Source organism: Branchiostoma belcheri, unplaced genomic scaffold (assembly GCF_001625305.1).
Source record: "Branchiostoma belcheri isolate BF01 breed outbred unplaced genomic scaffold, Haploidv18h27 scaffold97, whole genome shotgun sequence".
In the NCBI taxonomy this organism is placed as follows: domain Eukaryota; kingdom Metazoa; phylum Chordata; class Leptocardii; order Amphioxiformes; family Branchiostomatidae; genus Branchiostoma; species Branchiostoma belcheri.
The window spans coordinates 929,419-950,899 of record NW_017804653.1 but is presented as its reverse complement, the minus strand read 5'-3'; the positions used below and the strand labels follow the sequence as shown (position 1 = coordinate 950,899).

General features: G+C 43.6%; 2 protein-coding genes across 4 annotated transcripts; both read right to left on the bottom strand.

Annotated features, from left to right (window-relative positions):
- Positions 1-177: 177 nt before the first annotated feature.
- On the bottom strand, positions 178-4,452 carry LOC109461852 (E3 ubiquitin-protein ligase Midline-1-like). The gene is made up of 5 exons (XM_019758322.1): positions 4,354-4,452; positions 3,663-3,866; positions 3,047-3,251; positions 1,814-2,070; positions 178-1,413 (listed from the first exon to the last, which is right to left on the bottom strand). The coding sequence occupies exons 1-5, from the start codon at positions 4,446-4,448 to the stop codon at positions 207-209; spliced, it is 1,968 nt and encodes a 655-aa protein (XP_019613881.1). The 5' UTR covers positions 4,449-4,452; the 3' UTR covers positions 178-206.
- Positions 4,453-10,047: 5,595 nt separating this feature from the next.
- On the bottom strand, positions 10,048-19,935 carry LOC109461887 (transcription factor Sp4-like). 3 transcript variants are annotated; one of them, XM_019758358.1, is made up of 10 exons: positions 19,757-19,933; positions 19,506-19,594; positions 17,378-18,187; positions 16,801-16,911; positions 15,863-16,028; positions 14,473-14,624; positions 13,983-14,098; positions 13,395-13,591; positions 12,358-12,629; positions 10,048-11,785 (listed from the first exon to the last, which is right to left on the bottom strand). In XM_019758358.1, exons 1-10 carry the CDS (start codon positions 19,758-19,760, stop codon positions 10,505-10,507), a joined length of 3,198 nt encoding a protein of 1,065 aa, XP_019613917.1. In that variant the 5' UTR covers positions 19,761-19,933; the 3' UTR covers positions 10,048-10,504. The 3 variants fall into 3 exon arrangements, with proteins under 3 accessions (XP_019613917.1, XP_019613916.1, XP_019613918.1); XM_019758357.1 differs by having other exon boundaries at positions 15,854-16,028; positions 19,757-19,932; XM_019758359.1 differs by lacking the exon at positions 16,801-16,911 and having other exon boundaries at positions 15,854-16,028; positions 19,757-19,935.
- Positions 19,936-21,481: the final 1,546 nt, after the last annotated feature.

Below are 21,481 nucleotides of genomic sequence, written 5' to 3'. Positions count from 1 at the left end.
TTAATCAGACAAACTGCTTTCAAAATTTATAGTATAAATTATACCTGTTAGTGTTATACCGGTAACTGTGACTGGAACAGAAGATAACACATAACTAGAAAAGACACCATCGCCTATAATAACCTTGAGCCCTTTCCAAGGCTAAGCACCATCTTAACATTGGTACATTTGTATTATAATTACGGCAACTGTAGTAGTATATAATTTTACTGTGGACACTCGATGCCACTGTGAATCTTTTGGGAACCCGAATGCAGAGAGAATGCTGGATAGAGTGGCTTGGTAAACCCAGCCTTTCTTTTGTAGCGGAAAATGACGGTTTTCTTCTTTGCATTGATAAAGCAAAGTTCGCTTTTATCATAGTCAACGAGGATACCGATCTTCGACAGCGGTCGTTTGATGTGTTTTTCAAACAGTACCTGGCCATCAGCCATGACACGGTACATGCATCCATCTGCCAGATAATCAAATGCCCATGATTCCTCAGTATTACTAATATCCTCATCCCTGGGCATGCTTTCATAGGCCACACCGATGCTGTATTCCCCTGTCACACTAACTTCCCAGTAATGTCGACCTCTTTTGATTGATTTGTCTCCAAGAACTGTGTGTTGCTCATCATCCCCTACTGGATTAAAACGTGATGATGTCAGCGATGCTTTAGGGAGAGGTATTGGTGTTTCTAGCTTGCTAACCTGGGTGTTTTCTTCTGAAACTAAAAGATATCTGGAAGCTGTGTTCTGATCGAGTTGGAATTTGAATGGCATTGTCGCCAGCTCGATTGAGCTCGGACAAGACCGACCTGCCTTGTTTTTGGAAGCGACTTCAAACTTGTACTTCGTTCCCGGAGTCAGGTTTGTGGCTGAGTATGAACAACCCTTTAGGGTTGAAACAATCTGAACATCACCAACTGAATAACAAACCTCATATTCACATGCTTCCTCAACGGGTTCCCATTCAATATAAGCTTCCTCCATTGAGCTAGTACAACACACCTCATCTGCAATAACAGGCGAATCAGGGATTGCTCCAAATTCTAACGCTTCTAACTCTTCCTTCCGCTGTGTGAAGTCAATTTCTAACTCATCAATGCCATAGGCAAGTTCATCATCATAGTTGTCATCACTGTCACTGCCCAAACTCTTGATTGTACCTTCTATCTTAGCTTTCAATGAGTGGTGAGCGAGCAGTAAGCTAGCATGGTCGGTTTCCTTCAGGACTTCTAAGGAATAGGACAATGCTGCTTGTGCCTTCTGTATACCATCAGTTGCAGGTTTGATTACTTTCTGTAGGTCCTTGCTGTCCTGTTGTCTTGTCTGCTCTAGCTTTCGGTGCAATTCAGCCTTACGATGTTGAATGACTTCCACAAGGCTTTCACATTGTTTGTCTATTTCAGTCCTTAATTCTTGTGCACTGTAAAAGATAGGAAAAGCCATGCATGTTATGCTGGACTGGTGCTACATTTTTGACATGAATGCCAACTCAGTCCCAATCACCGACCCTAATGTAATGACCATGTGTAGTTGTAAATATGTCTAGAAGTAGAAAAGTAACATTTGCAAAACAAATGCATAATTTTTTACCTTCGCATATGGTCTGCTCTGCTAATTCTTACTCAAACACATTTCAAATATATGGTAACAGGAGTCTAAATCCCTCCTACTATAAAATTGCAACATTATGTAACCCAACACCAGTTACCACGGTGAGACAGTCTGGTTCAGTCAGGTCAGAGGTCACTGTTTGGAGAAGAAGAGGAAACTGAGCAAAAACAATATGTGTTCCTTCGGTAAATATACTTATCCAATCTTACCTGGTCATGATCTGCCCTTGTCTACCTTCTAGTTTCTGGACCTTAGCTTCCTCCAGAGTGACCCTAGCGCCCAAGCGGTCCACCCAGGCCCGCAGCTCGGCCTGTTTCTGCGAGAACACCTCCTCCAGGGCTGCCATGCTGTGCTGCTTGTGTTTGCCCACCTTCTCACACAGTAGACACACTGGAGTCTGGTCCTGCACACAGTACATCTCCACTGGTTTGCTGGGGTGGTCGGGGCACATCACGGTCTGAGGTTCCTAAAAGGAGATTGAAGTGAAATACTGTAATAACTTTTATGCTGTCTGAATGTTATGCTACTAATTGCTCTGGACTTGAGTCAATTTCCAAAATCCTCTACTATCAAGCAAACCTCATTGAGTACCAAACAAGAGTACAGACTTCAAACAAGAAGTACAGACTTAATAAAACTTTCTGCATGTGGTGGTGGGAACGGGGTGTTAAAGAGGCAATATATGAAAGAATGTACAACCCCACCCTCAACAGGGAAGGGGGGCTACGGGTCGATCTTTCCGGCACTTGGGATTTGGCACTCCCAACCCCGAGGACAGACAACACTCAAGCTCCTGTTCTGTATAACAGGAGCTTTCAGACTAATTTGCATCTTCTTGTCTTGACTTGTCTGACTTTTGTTCCTTTTTCGACTTCCAAAAAATTGTCTTCACTTTATTTGCATATCAATCAACAGGTTGTGTATATAAACCTGCTTTCCCCTCTGGTCTCTCAGTCACTGACGAAAGTATAAGATTTTAAATTATTTATTTCTGACGTTTTCAAAATCATATCCAGTTGCTTGAGTAACTGCTTTTTGGCGTAGTGTACAAATGGTTTTGATTCAGTGAACATTTAAAATGAATGAAATGCATCACTGCATCAAAGTATAAAATTTTAAATTATTTATTTTTGACGTTTTCAAAATCATATCCAGTTGCTTGAGTAACTGCTTTTTGGCGTTTCTGCATGTGTATCTGATACAGAAAGTTTTGTTAAGTCTGCATTCTTGTTTTAATATTCTTTTACTTTCCTTTGTCAAAAATCCCCATTATGAGATAGAGCTTATCCAAAATAAAGAAATAGTCCTTCAAGTAGAGTTAAAAATGATTCAAGCAAGCTGGTCTTTTACCTTGTTTGATAATCTTTTATATGCTATTAGCCTTCAGGCAAGAAGTTGCAATAAACTAATCGTAATCATACAAAGGCAATTACTTTACTCACCTCATCATTAAAAGACGCTGTTGGACTGACCAATTTGTGTTCAGAAAATGGTGGGAAGTCTGGGTGTGTAAGAGTCAGGCACTGCTCACAGTATGACACCTTACAAACCAGGCAGCTTTTGGCAGCCATCCTAGGTGGGGTTTCCCTGCAGAGTTGGCATGGGATCTCATGTCTGGTGTTGCCATCACCCTTTAGCCTCAAATACCTGGGTTTGGTAATAGATATTAGCCTGGGTACCATCCGGATTTTGGCTCCGCAACACTCGAAAATTTTTTTGAGCATTGTGGAGCCAAAATCCGGAGGGTACCCAGGCTAACTAGATACATATTATCAAACAAATGTACATCTGTCAAATTGTAATGATTTAAAAATGTACACACTGATTCTTCATGAGATTGAAGAAATAATTATGATACTGTGATCAGTGATCAGATTTTTTACCCTTCTTGTTGTGCTCTAGTCCACTTCTAAGGGTCAGTACCCACTAATAGTAATTATAAATTTGAAGTATAAATCAATACGATATTATAATAATTCTTTATCATCACAAATCTCCACCAACAGTCAACTGAAAGCTTCTTTAAAAGGAAGTACATGTACTAGTAAGTTGTCACACCTGTCCACTATATTTTGAAGGAGAAAATTCTTCCTCAGTCCGTCCAGACCAGAGGCATTCAAGCTGACTCCCTCCCGGCACGTTGGACAGGGGAAGCTGTCAGGTGTGTTCTCAGGACTGGCTGCAGCTGCAGCTGAGCAGGTGGCCCCTTCCTCGTCGTCTTGGCTTGGGTTTGTCTCAGACTGAAGTAGAACTTCTGCACACCTGCAGAAAAAGACCCATTTGAATGTGCTCACTACCGTAAAATACGAGCAATCGCCATGACATCACATCCAGCGAGTGGTATGCAAAAAGCGGGTGGTGGTTGGGTGATATCATTTGCCTACCAATAATTTGCATCTGCTAACAAAAAAACGTGATAACTTGTATGAGTGTCACTGGTACCTGCATATGTTATGGTGAAAAGGATGGCACATAAGGTAATCGTTTATGAAGGACCCTCCTTTTTCCAAAAGGTCTTGTCCTCCTGTCTTTCAGTCATACCATGGAGTTAAAATTACATGGTCATACTCATAGCATGGAGGTTTTTTCACCTACTTGGTGAAATGTAAGCGGGATATTGTTCAAACATTTCTTGAACTAATCAATCCATAGTCAGTCACGTATCACATCTCCCCTATCAATTTGACAAATGGAGTGGGGTGACATTCTGACAGAGGGTACATTCTGGCTTGCTACACCCAGGACTTACCTGCGGCAGAGGTTGTGGTGACAGGGCAGTTGTAGCGGGCAGGTGAACAACTCCAAACACACGGGACATGTCAGTTCATCCTCCAGACCCTCCATACTTTAACCTATTCATGGCACACATAAAAAATGATCTTAGGAGCTTTAATTAACCCTAGTTGCTAGTATATTTTAATGTGTAAATTGAATTTTCATAGTTGAGTTGCTAATAGCAGTCATTACCACCCACCCCACTACCCATAAACAGCCCACCCACAGCTGTAAGGACAAGTAAATTTGTTAGAGACCAAACTCCTTGCACACCTTTTAGGGCCCCAGTCCACCTACTAGTATTCCGGACCGGGCTGGCTAGCCAGCCAGCCTTTTCCGCAAACCCTTACAACTAAGGCCCCGTTCATGATTGGATATCTGTTGCGAATCAATTCGATTTAAAAAAATAAATCGATTCATTTAGGAACATGAACGCTCCAAACCGGTTCCGTTGCGATTTATTCTGAACCACCTCGCGAGGTGGTCTGAAACGATACGATACGATTCGCATTCGTAGAATTGTAATCATGAACGCGCGGATGCGAATCGTTCCGGTTCGACGCTGTACTCCCGGGTACGTGGGGGCCACGGTCGGCCATAGTTTGCGGCGCAGTGGCTTGTACTGCCGAAAATTCTACTTGAATCGTACACTTGACATCGAGTTCTAATTACTGGTCGACTGAGGAAACAGGAGTTCCGATATTGACTTGGGTAAATCAGGAGATCCAGAGGAAACTGGATGGTGTGTACTAGAACCTACCCTGGGCGCAAGGGCGAGTGGTAGCCCAACGGGGGCGTTGGGGCGGCGGACCGTGGGGGTTTGCGCTAGATGCGTCCGGGGCACAGCCTATGCCATGGGGAGGACATGAGTCGGGAACGAGCGACCACTCGCCCGGACAGGCGTAAACTCTCCGCCTTACGAGCCGGGTTCTCAGGAAATATTCAAAGAAATTGTGATATACATATGAAATGAAAGTCAATTCGAGGTGTGAAACCGTTTCCAGTGTGGGTTCAAGTTTTGAATCACGGACGCAAAAATATATTCCGCTTCGATTCGGATCGTGGCCAAACCGGAACACATTTCAATCATGAACGAGGCCTAATACAGGCTTTTCACTAGCGCCATGTTGGAGTACAGTGATGTCTGTAAAACATGCCAACATGCTGCTACTTAATCAATTTACCCGCCAACACCTGGTCACCGGGATTCAAATGGTAATTATCATGACGTCAATGAAAAGCCTCTATAGAACTTGATTGCTATTGGAAAACCATACAAGTTTCGATGCTCAAAAACCTTGAAGTATTTTGAACACACCTCCCTTTTCTTGGGATCCTGTGGGTCTGGAATACAGGCTAACAAATTATCTAGTGATTCAGCACAACAACAACATATAAAGATCTTTACGAACTGAAAAAAACAAGTGTCTGAAGAACAAACCTTTGTATCTACTATTACTTGGTGGAGGTCTTTTTGGTCACAAGTTAGTGGGAAGGCCACTACCAAGATCACGGTGACCAACAGGTTTCAGTACAGTGTGGCATCAGCAGGGCATCAGGGTGTCAAAGGACTTCCGGGCCCATGAATCTTTGCGCTTTTCCCAAGGAAGTTCACCTTCTTGGTGACCCGCAATCTCCAAGCAGATGTTGGGTTGGAAAATCGTAACGTTTTCATAAGATGTTGGCAGTGGCGTATGTTATGGCCATCTGTAGAAAATGCTGTGTTTAGATGCCTGGCTGGGGCAAACATATCCGGGTCCGGAAATACAATGTAACGTTATATTTTCAACAATATAACTGATCTCCAGATTCCTAGCAGATATGGCGAAGAAGGACGTTTACAAACACTCAACAAGACCATTATGCCCTTGCACTTATCCATTTTCAATCTTTTGTATTCATGTTACGGGCAAGATCTTGCAATTAACTTTCGCTCATTGGTGCGCGGGCGAGCATCAGTGTTTGATTTGTGTTCACTTGTGAGTACGAGTGGCTCCTCCGGGTTACCGTAGACTCCCCGGAGACCGGCCTCCCGTTGCCCACGAAACCGCTAAGGAATGATGGATTGGCCTGTCAGACGGCCATTACTCAGCGTCGACAGAAAGGCGCGGTTTCACACGCAACGCCGGCCTCCACCGGAATTATTAATTCCCCACGAGAGGCCATTCCTGAGGTACTCCCAGCCCTTTCCCCTCGTCAAGTGGCCAAGGAAAATAGACCGGGGCGGCTTTTAAAGGCCCTGGCGCACTTTTCAGCGCTAATACGGTTTGATTTGCCCAGTAGAGGGGATCTGGGGTGAAAAGAGGCGGCCCTTTGTAGTTGGTCACGCCCGAACTAATGAAATTTGCCTTTTGTGCCTCCCTTGCTTCAGATCTCGCCGCTGTTTAAATGGTACCAGCTTTGCGAGGAATGCCCAAGCGGGAGGAATGACTTCAAGACGTGTCTGGAAGAAATGTGGACACTTTTATCCTTCTTGACACCAATAGATAATTTCCTTTACTAGTAAGATTAATGAAATATCATTATACGTAAATTAGGACCACAACAACATGAAAAAATACTTCAAGTAGCAGAAATATGGTGAAATGTACGCTTAAGGAGGGTGCCCTAAGTGCGGTAATTCTGCAAATCATTCCTGTAAATTGACCCAAGCGCACATGAAACACCGTGGCGCCACTCAAAGCACCCAAACACAGGCAGACGGCTGCTCTCTTTCTGCAATTTTCCCTTCTGGCGAAAAATCAGAAGCCAACACGACCAATTTTTACCCTCCCGAAAACATGTGCGACCAAGATGTCCCCACCCTCAAGTTTTCTTTGTTTTTGTCTCTCCACCCTCCAAGGTTGACCCGCCTTTTGGGGCGTCAGTACTCTGGCCGCCACCTCTTTGAAGACACCGCCTGGGGGCTGACTCTAGTCGCCCCAGTTCAAGCGTCCTGGCCCGTAATATCGCTTTGTTAGCGGCGCGGCTTTGATGTCGCCGCCCGGACTTGGCACAGACTGGGGAGGAGCCTTAATGGCGGGGAGGGTCCATTTCTGGTCAGTGGGAGGGGCGTGTAGAGACAACGCGTGGGCGTAGCTTGCTATGTTACGGAGTTGTAAAAAATTTTTTGTATGTAAACAAATAAGGTCTTGCCATAGTGAATGGAAGCGACTGATAATGAGGGCTTCACGTAATCTCCAAGCAGATCCTATGGTGACTAATGGTCAATGGTTACAGCCTTGCCACCATAGGATCTGCTTGGAGATTACTTCCATCTTATACTACGTTCCTCTACTATAGAATAGGTTTTTTTGTAAATTTAAATGCCTACATTCCCCCCAAAGTATTTAAACCTTTTCAGTAATTGTATACGTACCTCCACGTAAAAGATAGTCTACAGCCTCCAAGCAGATGTTGGGAAGGAGTGATGAAACATTCTTTAATACTACCATCTCTGTCAAAGTTGAAATCTCACTACCAACATCTGCTTGGATATACCAATGTTGAGCTGTTTCTATATGTAAGTGGTGTTAAGTTCATATACTAGTATGTTTTTCAGAAATGTCTGACAGTTTTCATTGTCTGGATGTCTAACCTTCGTTGACGTATTGGAAAAAATAAAATTAATACAAATGATACTTAGCACATTTATTTTCCTACAATTTAGTTACTAGTACAATGGATTCACAAACAGAGGGCATCACAAGAGTATTCCATAATAAATATGCACACACATATATTAAACAACTTACTACCATTTCTACACCAAGTTACAAAATCCAGGCCTGTATTTCCTAAATTCCATACATATTCTTTGTCCAGACACTAACCAATGTTGTTCTGGTGTGTTCTGTTTGATATGAAAAAAACATGGGCACAGTTTAAGAGATGTCAAAGATACAACAAACAGAACTTAAAAAAGAAATTCACATACAATCCATTCAAGTTATTAGTACGAGTGGCTATAACATATTCCTATAGCTGTACCAAAAGCACCCATTACAAGTATTAATCTTGCTACATTTTCACATACGTACCGAATTCAAAAGCAGAGACAAGATTAAAAAAAAAAAGCTGGGAAAGGCGAGGTTTTCTACAGCAACAAATATAATACCACAGAAGCAAACAAACAAAAAACAAATAGGGCAAAAGGGATACATTTAGCCATTTCCTGTCCGATAAACATTTGTAGAATCTGTGAGGCACCTACAGTGAAGATTCAAGTTTTTTTCCTGGCTTCTAAAGCAAAAGGAACAAAAATCACTGCATCACTCCAAACATCTGCTTGGAGACTTCTTTCAATGGTTCCCAACAGGCAAAAGTTATTATAATTGTGTGCGGTAGAAGTTATGTTGTGCAGTCCCCATTTTAAATATCAATACTTCTAACACCACAACCGAACAGAGGCCTTTTATAAGTGAATTTATGGGATTACTAGTATGCTACAACTAGATCTGTCAACCTGTCTAAAACAATTAATATCAATAATCTTTAGACTACTAACACAAATATTGTCACCCTCTTATGACAGGAAAGTTGTATCAGACCGTCCTGTATAATATTAACACAAAAAGTTCCTTTTAAAATCCTAGCACGTCTCAACTCACACCCTTTACCATAAAAGCTAAGGCATCAATACATTATACTGACTGATACGTACTTCTCAGATACTGCCATTTCATAGTTTGGTGTGCATACATGTACCTGTCCTCTCCATAAATACTGCATTCATTTTTTGTTCTGAAAATACTAGAGAAATGCAATATTAGAGTTATCTTTTTCCATGACCCTCATAAGGCATACATTATTCATTCTATACACTGTCAGTGATAACTTATTAACCTGGTTTATCAACTAAACTTTTTCATCAGTGATTTTGTCTTGTGGTGCCACCTGGTGACTTTTACTTTAACTGCACTAAATTTCACCCACATTTCGAAGACGGCACCTAAGATACAAATATATAACATTCACTGCAGTTTCATGTACTGTACGTGCCATAAGACCATGTTTTAAATTACACTGGAACAGGATTCCATGTTCCAACTGGGTACTCTACACTTTAAAATATTTTTGCAAGAGGATAATGTTTTGTGACGGTGTTTGGGCATTGGCATACTACTACACTTATGTTTATTATCATATAGCCGGACGGCGCGGACCAATCAGAGGCCCGGATACCCGTGCTGTTATTTCCCGATAACAGCACATGTGGTGTTATGGCGGAATAACAGCACATGTCGTGTTATGGCTGATACCATTATGTTATAGGGTATAGGGGCATGCGACTCTTTCTGTAAACCTTTGTAGCATTTTTCTGTCCAATAAACTTTTTTGTTTAGCTTCATTTAAACTACAATTTGCATTAAATGAAATTATCCATATTTGTTTTAAAGCGTATAATATATTCGAATGTATTTTTATGTATGTATATATATTAAAGCTGTTGTATTTCAAACAGGAATTGTGTTGATTGACAGTTTGGATAGGCTATATGATAATAATTTTAATGCACTGCCTTTTCCTCGTTGTATATGGTGTCATAACTGCATGGGCAGCTGCCATAACCACCTCATAAACCACCTCGTTCGCTTCGCTCACACGGTGGTTTATTCGGTGGTTATGGCAGCTGCTCATGCAGTTATGACACCATATACAACTCGGGGCAGTGCATTAACCCTTTATTCAAGCCCACAAAGACAATCTTCACCTAGCACCCTTGTTGTACATGTACAATTAACTTACCAAATCCCACATTTTTCTATCACTTAAGGAAACTAGTCTCCACTATGCTGGTATAAAGTATGAAGATTATGCCTTTCTATCAATATGCTTTTCTATCAAAATGACAAAATAATGGACTTTTTATGTGGTAGGGCGACCTTATTTTGGAATATATATTGACTATATATACATAACATTACTAGCATTTTGATATGGGAGGGCGTGATCATTTTCTAAAATATTAGGTGAAGCAAAAGAGAATCTGTCAAGCTAAAAAGAAAAAAAATTGTATGATTGCAGCAATGAGCACATTAAAAAAACATGTGCTTCTTATTTAACAGTTTCATTGGGATAAAAGATCCAATGAATCTGATTAACAACAACATTTGGTCACAAGTGCATTACATTACTATAGACTCTCATTTAGAAGCCTCGGAAGCCTCTCCTTTTACACCAGCAGTTATTCTATTCAGGTGCTGTGGAAGCTGTGACTGTGAAACTGCAGTCTGTTGTACAGTAGCTGTAGAACTTTGCGACTGCGCGGCCGCTTGTTGCACGGCTATCTGATTCCCGACCACCTGTCCGAGAGAATTCGTTGTAAGCTGGCCCGCGATTGGCTGGCCGAACTGGTTTGTGACCTGGCTCTGGATTGGCTGGGTGACAAACTGGGTCAGAGGTTGCCCCATGAGGTTGACCGGCTGGGAGACGACCTGCCCTGATTGGGCGATGACCTGGGCGATGGAACCCTGGGTGATACCATGTTGGAAGGCGGCCTGGGGGTTGGCTTGTTGGAGTACGGTCTGCATGAGCGGCTGGGACAGACTCTGTAGAACGCTCTGCGGAAGCGTGATGATCTGGCCGAACTGGTTCGTCGCCTGGATGAGGCCTTGTTGTGGCACGCCTTGTGCAGCAATGACCTGCTGCGGGATTCCGTGCTGCTGCAGTCCCAACGTCTGCGGCACCATCTGTGCAAACTGCTGCCCTTGGATCTGGAGCCCCTGGGACGCCTGGACCAACCCCTGGGACGTCTGGATCAACCCCTGGGTGGCCGCGGCGGCACCCTGTTGAAGCATAGCCTGGGTCGCCGCCTGGGTGGGTTGCTGGACTTGTTGGAGACCCACCTGCTGTAACCCAGCCTGCTGGACCTGTTGGAATCCCACTTGCTGCAACCCACCCTGGGCAACTTGCTGCAACCCGGCTTGTTGTAGCATTGCAGGGGTGACCTGGGTTAACCCCTGGTTTGCCTGTGGGTTTGCACCCTGCAGTTGAGCCACCTGGGCCAGGGTGGGTTGGTGGATGTGTGCCACACCAGCCTGGGTGAGTTGTTGTGCTGTCCCAGCCTGGGATACTTGAGTCACCTGCTGCGTGCCAGGCTGGATGGGTTGGCTTAACCCAGCCTGGGTCATCTGAGCTGCTGCTGCCTGGGTAACCTGGGGTAAGCTCACCTGACTCATCAACTGCTGGACTCTAGCCTGGGCTAGAGCTGTGGTGCTTTGTAGCGCAGGGGCCACTCCAGCCTGGGACACTTGGTGCACTCTAACCTGGGTCACCTGCTGTAACCCACGTTGTTTTGGGTCCTGTGGCTGGGTCGTTAGGGTGGGTGTTTTGACCCCGCCGTGTTGGGCCAGCTGCTGACTGACCTGAATGTTGGTCAGGTTGAGGTGGGCTGCAATGGGGAGGCTGTTGTCCACTTTGGGCTCCTGAAATGCAAGGAAAATAATTAAGTTTGTGCTGCTTAATAATAATAGAGAGAGGGAAGACCATTCAAACCACAAAATTAGATAGACAACCACAATTGCATACATTTAGTCATTTTTAAAACTCTTATTTTGAATTTTAGGGTAATAAAATATTACGCTGGAATACACACATATCTTTATTCACACAGACACACAAACCAAAAGTTCAAACAAATGCAGAAGTTGGCCCAAGATAACCTGAAAACAATTGAACGGGACCTGAAAACAGTAAATCTGAACTGGAACAAGACTGAGATACTAGCCACTGACTGAGCATGCTGCAACGCTCTGACTTTCTCCTGTGTCGTAAGACACTGGAGCCCCTAAGTCTAAGTAAGTAAGTCAAGCAAATACTGTAATTCACTTTATGTTGACGGTAGCAAAAGTTCACGGTCTGAGAAAAATAAGTGCAGGTGCAGGAAAAAGAAAGTCCAGGATTATTTGTTAACTGTAATGATAAGTTCACGGTACAGAAGTGACAGTGAAAACAGTGAACATAACAGTACATTGAAAAAAATCAGGAATTACAGTACCTCTTCTACATGCATCTCATCCTCATCATCATCATCCTCCTCCTCCTGCCCTGCATCCATGGATGTGTCTGCCACGACCAGGGCTTCTGCTGACGGACTGTTCTCCCCCGGCCCTCCCTGGCCATTGTTGTTGTTGTTTGTATTGATGGTGGGAGTTGCTGTGCCATTCTGTGGCTGGTTCTTCTTGTTCTGGTGGGTCTTGATGTGTTTGGAGAGGTGGTCGCTCCGCATGAACTTCTTGGAGCAGTCAGGACAGGTGAATCTCTTCTCCCCTGGGAAAATTGTTAACAGCTTTGTTAACATTGCAAAGAAAATAAAACTATCTCTCTCTGTCTAAAATATTGCCATCTTTTATGTTGCTTTGAGTAAGCAGTTGAAACAATTTTGTAGTACAGTAGTGCGCGGAAATAATACAGCTTTACTAACTTCAAAATTAAAACAAAGCTAGACTTGTCTCTCTCGCTATAAAATATTCTATGATTACATAGAATATGTATATAAGGTTTTCACGGTGCTTTGAGTAAGTGTTTGAAACAATTTTGTAGACAGTAGTGACTAGAAATGCACATCCAGTGTGTATTCACTTCTTGCTTGAGAGTTCACAAAAACAAAATCACTGTGAACTTTTCAAGATCCACAATAATAGTATTTTGGTGCCATTGGTAAGGCTTACGGCACAACCCATTATAAATCATAACTTCTCCATTTATCTGTGTATTTATGTTTACAGAAGGAAAACATATTGTTTTTACTCAATTTCCTCTTCCTCTTCTTCTTCTCCAAACATTAACCTCTGACCTGGCCAATGACATGATTTGTTGACGTCTGTCACCATGGTGACTGATGTTGGGTTACATAATGTTGCAATTTCATGGTCTGCTCTGCTCCTGTCACCATATACTAGTAGTACATGTATGTTAATATGTTTGAGTAAAAATTAACAGGGCAGACCATGTCTGAAGGTAAACATCATGCATTTGCTTTGCAAATGTTACTTCTCTAGTTTACAATATTGAGTGACTGAAGGAACTGAATACCTGTGTGAGTTCTCCTGTGCCTCTGTAGCTCGTCACTCCGGGTGAACCTCTTCCCACAGAAGAGCCAGTTGCAGACAAAGGGTCGCTCGCCCGTGTGCCAGCGCAGGTGAGCCCGCAGGTGGGACGTCTTCCCGTACACCTTACCGCACCCCGCGATGTGGCAGATGTGCTGCTTCTTCTTACTGTCTCCGTTCCCTCTGTGGTGACAAGAAATGATTTTGATCACGTACATGTACTTTCAAAACCCTTGTTTGATCAACTTTCCAAGGCACAAGTTGTGCAGTGAATCCCAAAGACATGACCATAGTCAGGGGTCTCGAATTCACTATTTCCAAAATTTTTCCCTCAATATTTTGTAAAATTATGTTTTCCCCATTATAGCTTTATTCTAAAGTCAAATTTTAATTTGTTAAAAGATGTATAAAGAGTCACAAGGATCTCCCCAAAAAGGTTGAAAGACAGTGTTGGGGGCTAAATTACAGCAAAGGGGGTCCAAGTCACAGCATAGGGTGCCCCTTTGCTCAAACAGTCTAGTGATGATACATTACATCATTACAACATTACCAGTCTAAAGTGGGCCTAACATACCTTCCGTCACCCTCCCTACAGTTGGGACAGCTACAGGCGACCCGCCGTAACCTCCGACCCTGGGGAGACTCCTCCGGACTGGACTGGCCAGACTGGCTCACCTGCTGCTGAGATACCTGGAGAACAAAAAAAATGTGAATCAGGGCTAGAAATACCACCTGATTATATGCATGTAAAATTGTGCTGGTATTTCTGAGAACTGAAATTTGCTCAGCTGCAAACAGCCCCCACTACCACCCCAGGGCAAGAGACTGATAACTGCTGCTTTTAAGACAGATCTCTTTTGCAAAAATATATATAGAAATGCTTCAGATGTTCCTGTGATCTTATGTTAACTATTATGAATCGTTCTATAAATGTCCCTTCTACCTGTACAGTCAACTGTCATAGGACTAGGTTCTGTAGGTAGGTACTAGGTTATTCAAGCAATATTTACTGCTACAACTCTTCTAGTGATACTGAATACAGGAGTAAATGTAAGTGTTCGTACTTGTACTTGAGCTGGGTTCACAGTCAGGTTCTGAGCAGTCAGGTTCTGAGCGGTCAGATTCTGTGCGGTCAGGTTCTGTGCGGTCAGGTTCTGTGCCTGGACAGCCATCTTCAAGGCCTCACTGGCCTCCTGGTTAGTCTGCTGACCGGCAGCTGGAAGATACATGTACACGTCAGGTTTGTTTATTTAGTTATGTCTGGTTTTGATGACCACTTGAGATAGCACAGTTTTCTAGCCAGAATTTTTTTCATCATCACAACTCACTGCTGAGTGCTACATTTCCTTTAAAAAACATTCATGGATTATTTCAAAAGAGACTGTCCAAAAATGCCATTACTTCTTATTCGAGCCTAGGCCAACCAAACACCAATAAACCATCAAAATTCCTTCATAACTTTTTGAGTTATCTAACAAATTATCCTAATGTTTGAACCGAAAATATAACCCCTTCAAATATAGCAGTAAATGCTCCTGCTCCTAATTCGACTGAAAAATGATCCTGGTGTGACGTAAAACTAAAGTCTGTCATTTAACCTCAACCTTTGACCCTACAGGTCAAATGCCTAACCAAAGGTCACAAGGGGAGGAAGGGTGAACGGCTAACTAGTCTGTCAATTTCACTTCACACTAACTATGCCATCGGAAACCCAGCACAATAAGGTTTTCAGCTCACGTTGAGGGCTTTTATTCCACTTCTCACCCTTTCCTGGTTCTTTTGACCCTATGAACAGATTCAGCGATCTGTGTCCTAAAGCGTATGGCTCCAACCCAAAACACTAATAGTAGCGTGGTTCTATAGAAGGCTGCACAGTGGGGGGTCGACAAATATAACCTGAAAGGCGTTGGACACGCTACAACTCTGCCTTTGGAGTTGAATACAGATGGGAACTAGCTGCCATATATCTTTCCAACATGGGGAGCATAAGAGCTTTGTTATCCTGAATTCTAAAGAAAAGCATTTGTAAAGATAAAAACATTCACAATATGTCGAGGCCTAACCAACCATTTATAGCTAAACTTATCACATTTTCTAAGTAAGTAACTGTTTTGTAAAGTACTGTCTTATAAACTACTGTGTGATAGTTGGTATATTTTGTGTCAACTTATTTTGGGGGATAAAAATGATCCTTACTTTTCCTTGACTCAAGTAGCCTGGGAGCCTTGGCTGGGGAAAGCTACAAGCCCTGATCCAAGAGTTAGCATGGGTGTCTAATTCATCTGTTGCTTCTATCTGAGGGGGTGTCTATGGTAAAATTTTCTGAGCCGAGGAACTAGGCTGTACAGTATACTGCTCCTAGCATCAGCCTAGCGCCCAGGCTAGCCCTTTGCTTTAGGGACCTTTCCTTATTTCAAATGGCCAAAAGTTAAGTGTTTAACGTACCTACAATACCTGCATTACTGAGGGCCCCCACGTTGATAGTCTGTGGAGACATAGGTGGGATCTGTGCAGTCGTCCCAGTGTTGATGGGAATCGCTGCATTGTTGGCGACGGCAGCGATCAGCGTTTGTCCGGCAGGTAAGGTTGTCGTACCCTGTGATGTCTGGATGTTCTGCACCTGTTGGTTGTGAAAATGATGTAAGTGCTATGCACTGGCCTGTGTGCAACATGTACTAGAGAACATTATATACAGTTTGAACTCAACTCTTAACACATGCAGACACTAAACACATGCAGACACTAAACACATGCAGACACTAAACACATGCAGACACTAAACACATGCTGACACTAAATACATACAAACCCAAACATTGAATCTGGGCTTTATATGGGCCTACAAAATGTAATCAAAAGATATCAGGCTATCCTGTTTCATAACAATAACATTCTTTTGTATGATCTATCCTTAGAGAAGTTAGACTTATTCTTATTGCTTCTTTTTAACATCACATCCACCCAAATGGGGTGGATCTAGTTCAAAGCATTCAGAGACAGACAAAATTGTTAGTCAAGATAGGTGTCCAAGAATGTGTAACACTATAACTGCAGGAAAGCGTTGTTTGCAGCTCAGGCAGAACTGAGCCTTTGGCTCTAAGTCTGCCTTGGTCTGACAGAAAAAAAGGCAGACATATTGCAGAATAGCAGAATAAGTGAAAAAGAAAAGCAGCCAGAATGTGAAAAGCTCAGGCACTGCTACGGAATAAGATCACATTTTAGACGAGCTGCGCTAGTCTTGTGCTTCTACTGTTTATACTACTGGTAACTGCAAGTTGCAAAACTGTGTGCCGAAAACAATTCTAGCCATGAGGCAAGCAAGCAAGCAAGCAGACAAGAGTGGTCACTGGCAGCAGAAGAAAAATGCTAAGAACACAACAGCTCCTCAGTACCTGTTGTAGCTGTTGTAACTGGACCATGCCCCAATTGCTGGCATTTCCACCTGGTGCTCGCAACAAAACAGGCTGCACTATCGTGCCTGCCGCGTTCTGGAGTCCTTGAATCTACCAATGACAAGGTGAAGACTCGTAAATGTCACATGTATTATTAAAAACACAAAGTAGGGTCGTTTCTAAAGTGTTGAAGAATGAAGACAGATAAGACACAAGATAGACAAAGACACACACAGGAAAACCAAGTCTGAGAATGGCTAATGTCATCCAGACTTCTTGATTAACCAATTTGAAGTCTGCAAGGACATACTGTACTAAGATGGGCAGAGTAAGGGGGGAGGTTCAGAAAGACTATGCCGTTAAGGCTAACCAACTAATATACAACATGAAACTACGGAATTTTCAAAAGTAGTTCACGCAAAGTAAAACTTTTGCAAGAAAAAGAAAGGTACAATGACACAATAACCTACTAAGATTGTACATTCATGTACAATGTGTAAAGCAAAAAAATTCATTCTCTAGGCTAGGTAGTATGGTATTAAATAAGGAGTATATCATGACAAATAAAAGTTCTTACCTGTATATTCTGTAAATTTTGCAAACCTTGCAACGATTGTACAGTCAATGGGGTGGTCTGTGTCTGCACAGTGTTGACAGTTTCACTCCCAGAAGTTGACCCCTTCGCTTGGGAAGCCACTACCTGATTGGCCGTTGCCATGGCAGCGGGTGAAACCACTGGGACCTGTACCGTGACCCCTTGTGCCGCCGAGGACGCAGTCGTAGTTGTGGGACTCGCTAAGACCGGTCGGATCTGTGCTATACTTCCCGCGGCAGCGATAATGTTACTCTCCGATATCGGGGTGTACATTTGGGTCCCCGCTTGGCCGTCGACAGTTTGAACAGCGGGGATTACGCTGTACGCGATCGGACCTTGTGTTGTGGCGGCAGTTGGGACCAACCCTTGGTTCTGTATCGGTAGAGCGAGAGTGGCGTACTGCGTAGGCACACCACCCTGCATTATAGCAGAACCTAGCACGATTCCCTGTCCTTTGGTGGCAGGAACAGACGTGGTAGTCGTCGTCACATCTCCCGAGCTCATCGTGTTGGACGTCATGATTGTCTTCGTCCCTGCGTTTGTCACATGTACAATCCAGCCGTTGTTTTGTATACTAATCGCTGGCTGCTGTTGAAGTACAACTTGTTGTTGTTGTTGCTGCTGCTGCTGTTGTTGTTGATCGTTTAGAACAATCTGCGGATATATCATCTGGCCAGGGACTTGTCCGGCGGCGTATTTCACGGGCGTGGACGACGCGGCAGCTAACTCAGCGGGGGAACCGATCTTGCTGCACGTGGCGGCCAGAAGTGCGAGCGGGGAAGGTTGGATATCCTGAAAAAAATTATACATTGCTGTTTTTCAAATGAAAGCTCATCTGTGTTGGTAGAATCCATAGTTGTAAAGATCAAGCTTTGTTCCAACACAAGAAGAGTCAGTGAGTGCATCACATATCTGACAAGATCGACCAAAAATTCATGGTGAGTTTCCTTCTTTCGTTGGAACAAAGCTTGAACTTTACAACTATTGCTGTTTTTGTTTACATCATGTAACTGTTACATGCAAATTATTTGGAGGTGTATGCAAATTATCAGTAGGCAAATCAACTAACTTTAAAAAGTAACTGTCACCTGCTTTTTGTCTACAACTCGCTGGTTGTGACGTCATAGCGATCACTGGTATTTTAATGGCGTCAAAGATCGTATGAAAATAAATCATCAGGTCTTATTGTGAACAAATATGAGGTTTGCTTAATGTTATTTATGCTTTTGATGTTATTTTAATACATGAATGTGAATGTCTAATTATGTCAGAAGGTGTGGGTGGCCTTTGTATTGCCGTTGCAATTTCAACAAAATAAAAGAGGAACAAATGAAATAAATCTTTCATCGCAACATCTGCTTGGAGATCCCAGCCTACCCTCCGACCCTACCAGTAACGGTTCTCCCCCTAACTAGGCCGTATGTTAGGCCTCATTTGTGTTTGGCCATTATCGTCTGACTTTCAGACGATGTAACCCATACCTCGGACGTAAAAATAGTCTCTAATATGCCCAAAATGTGTTGTGGAATAGAGGATATATAACCGGGCGTTGTCCGACAAATGATGGCGAATTCTCGTCTGTTTTCTGACAGAAATATTTCCATTCCAGACCCACAAATAGGCACTGCGTCACACATCGGACAATTTTATGTGAAAACCCACCCCGGAAAGGTTCTGTGTTGCTCACGGGGCGGCTGACCGGCCCAGACCGAAGCGGGTTTTAAATTTTCGCGGTGCTATAGGAAAGGGAGAGCGGGGTGAGAGGGGGAGGGCTTACGGTCCAAAATTTGGCAAATCAGGGGCCGGGGGAGGGCACTAACACCCCTTTTCGTCCCACCATTCCACGAAATCGCCGCACAAAAATCGTCCATTTAGCTCAAAATCGCTGCAAGGACATCGTGGGAAGGTATTCTGAGGTAAAAATGTATATTTGAGGGAGGAACAGGGGGTTAATGGGCAGTTGGTGCAAGAGTGTGGGACAGTGGGCGGGCTTTGGTATTTCTCCCACCCACAAACATTGCAACACAACGCGACCACATGGCCACGCAAGAGCCTCGGAGAAAAATATTTCCAAGCCGATCTCTGGCCATCGGAAGGTGGAAACACGTACCTGGGAACTCGAGTTGGGTTGCAAGTAGTCTCCTTGGTTTCTCCGAAGCGCTAAAGCGGCCATGGACGGGGTCTTGTCACTGCGATCGGCTGAAAAGTCGCAACATTGTAGCCAAAATGAATGAAAACACAGGCGGTCGACATGGTGGACCCAACGCCACAGATGCCCCGGCTAGAACATATCGCTCCGCCGTGAAAATAGGACAAAAATTACCCCTGAAACGCAAGGGAGGGAACCTGAAGTTTTCTTACCCATGGTAGGGGCGAACGATGGCCCTTTTCGCGCACATATCCGCGGCGGAGGTGGAGAGGGGACGGCGTAGAGGAGAAATTACGGTTGTTTTTCAGGCCGGGCAAACATCCGCCCCGTGAGTGACAGCGCAACAACAAAAGGAGGAGCTTCAAAGCGATCCGCCGCCGTGGTTTCAAGGCGGCCCGTCGGCTCGGGTTACACGGCCATCTGGAGTACGGTAAACCGGAGGAGACACTTTTAATTGAACAACTAAATTAAAAACAGGAATAAAAGCGGACAAACTGAACGCTACCTGACCTCAACTTTCTTGATAATATGGTCGTCCTGTGTGGTTGTTAGCGTCACTTTTGGGGCACCATATCTGTGTAAATCAACGAGTAATAGTGTTCAATAATGGAAGATGTTATAAAACAAACAAACAAACAAACAAGCAAGCAAGCAAGCGAAGCCACCAGTTTTCTGAGCGTTTTCCTATCAAATCTTGATGGCTACAAAATTCCTACGGCCCCACCAGGCAGTTGTATAGGATAGGGTAGTTGTGGAAAGGGTCTAAAATACAACAAGCAAACAAACAAACTGAACTACCAGCATCGAAAATCTGGCGTCAGTTACGGTGTTGCTGAAAGCGACCCCTATACTATCCGTGTTAAAAGTGCACCCTCCAGTTGGCACCGCATGGATCAAACGCCATACAAGCACCTATCAATTTTTATCGGTATTGCAGGACAATAAAATATGCACTCCAGAACAGGTGGACGTGCGTGCGTTTGCGTTGTAGTTTTGAACAACTTTTATGATATTCGTGTCTTTCGTGAGCCATTTAATAGTTGCCATAAGTATATATTAGTCAGTGGCGAGGAGCGCTGTCCACACTTGGACGTTAAAGTTCCAAATTTCGCGCTGTAAAAGCTTATTATGGGGGAGGGGGGCATGACGCAATCACGCAACCACATGTGTTAGTGACTCGTTCCCAGGTTTCGACACCAGGGGCTAATATAAAGATTTACCGAATCCCGGTATAGTAGAATATTTCGCTAACAATCACCCCTTGCACACCCCTGTTCTTGCTCGTAAGTTTATATTGTTCTGATTCTTACAACTTTAATTTTCTTTTGGACAATATACGAGATCTTGATCGTCCTACAACAGAAGTACGAAGAAGTGCAGTACGCAATCATCCCCTATCTGAGACTCCTTTGAAACTCCTTTTTTATGCTAAAAGAGACTAGAGTAACATGTAAACAAACATGGCGGCCCGGTTGTAATTAATGTCAGTACGGCATAATATCGGTCGTGTTCTGGAGTATTTAGCGGGATTTGAAGACCACCAACCTTCCGTGCACCGAGTTATAAAGAGAGCAGACAAGCATAAGGGAAAACCATAAACCGGAATGAAAACGTATATAATCGCGCAGACGAATTGCAAGGCGAATTACAACAGTACAGTGGTAGAAAATACGATTTGCATATTAAAATCACATGCACTGGAGGTCAACAATACTAGACCATGCACCAGCGACCTCTAGCGATTTATCACACTCCTCTGTAGGGTTTCTCTGCTCCAGGCCTCTTGATCAGCACCAAGGTCAGCACCAGGAACAGGCAATTCAGAAGAATAGAATGTTAACTGACCATAAGGGACTCAAAGGGGACTGATAGCCTTGTACAGGCTTGGCCGTGAGATCATCTAAAATGAAGTAATAGCCTGTATCAGCTGACTCAGC

Coding starts and splice junctions, on each gene's coding strand:
- LOC109461852 (XM_019758322.1), bottom strand. CDS start 4,448: ATGGAGGGTCTGGAGGATGAACTGACATGTCCCGTGTGTTTGGAGTTG. Junction 3,252..3,662: donor CTTCAAAATATAGTGGACAG/GTGTGACAACTT, acceptor TACCAAACCCAG/GTATTTGAGGCTAAAGGGTG. Junction 2,071..3,046: donor CAGCGTCTTTTAATGATGAG/GTGAGTAAAGTA, acceptor ATCTCCTTTTAG/GAACCTCAGACCGTGATGTG.
- LOC109461887 (XM_019758357.1), bottom strand. Junction 12,630..13,394: donor GCACAGGAGAACTCACACAG/GTATTCAGTTCC, acceptor CAATTTTCCCAG/GGGAGAAGAGATTCACCTGT. Junction 11,786..12,357: donor ATGAGATGCATGTAGAAGAG/GTACTGTAATTC, acceptor CTTGCATTTCAG/GAGCCCAAAGTGGACAACAG.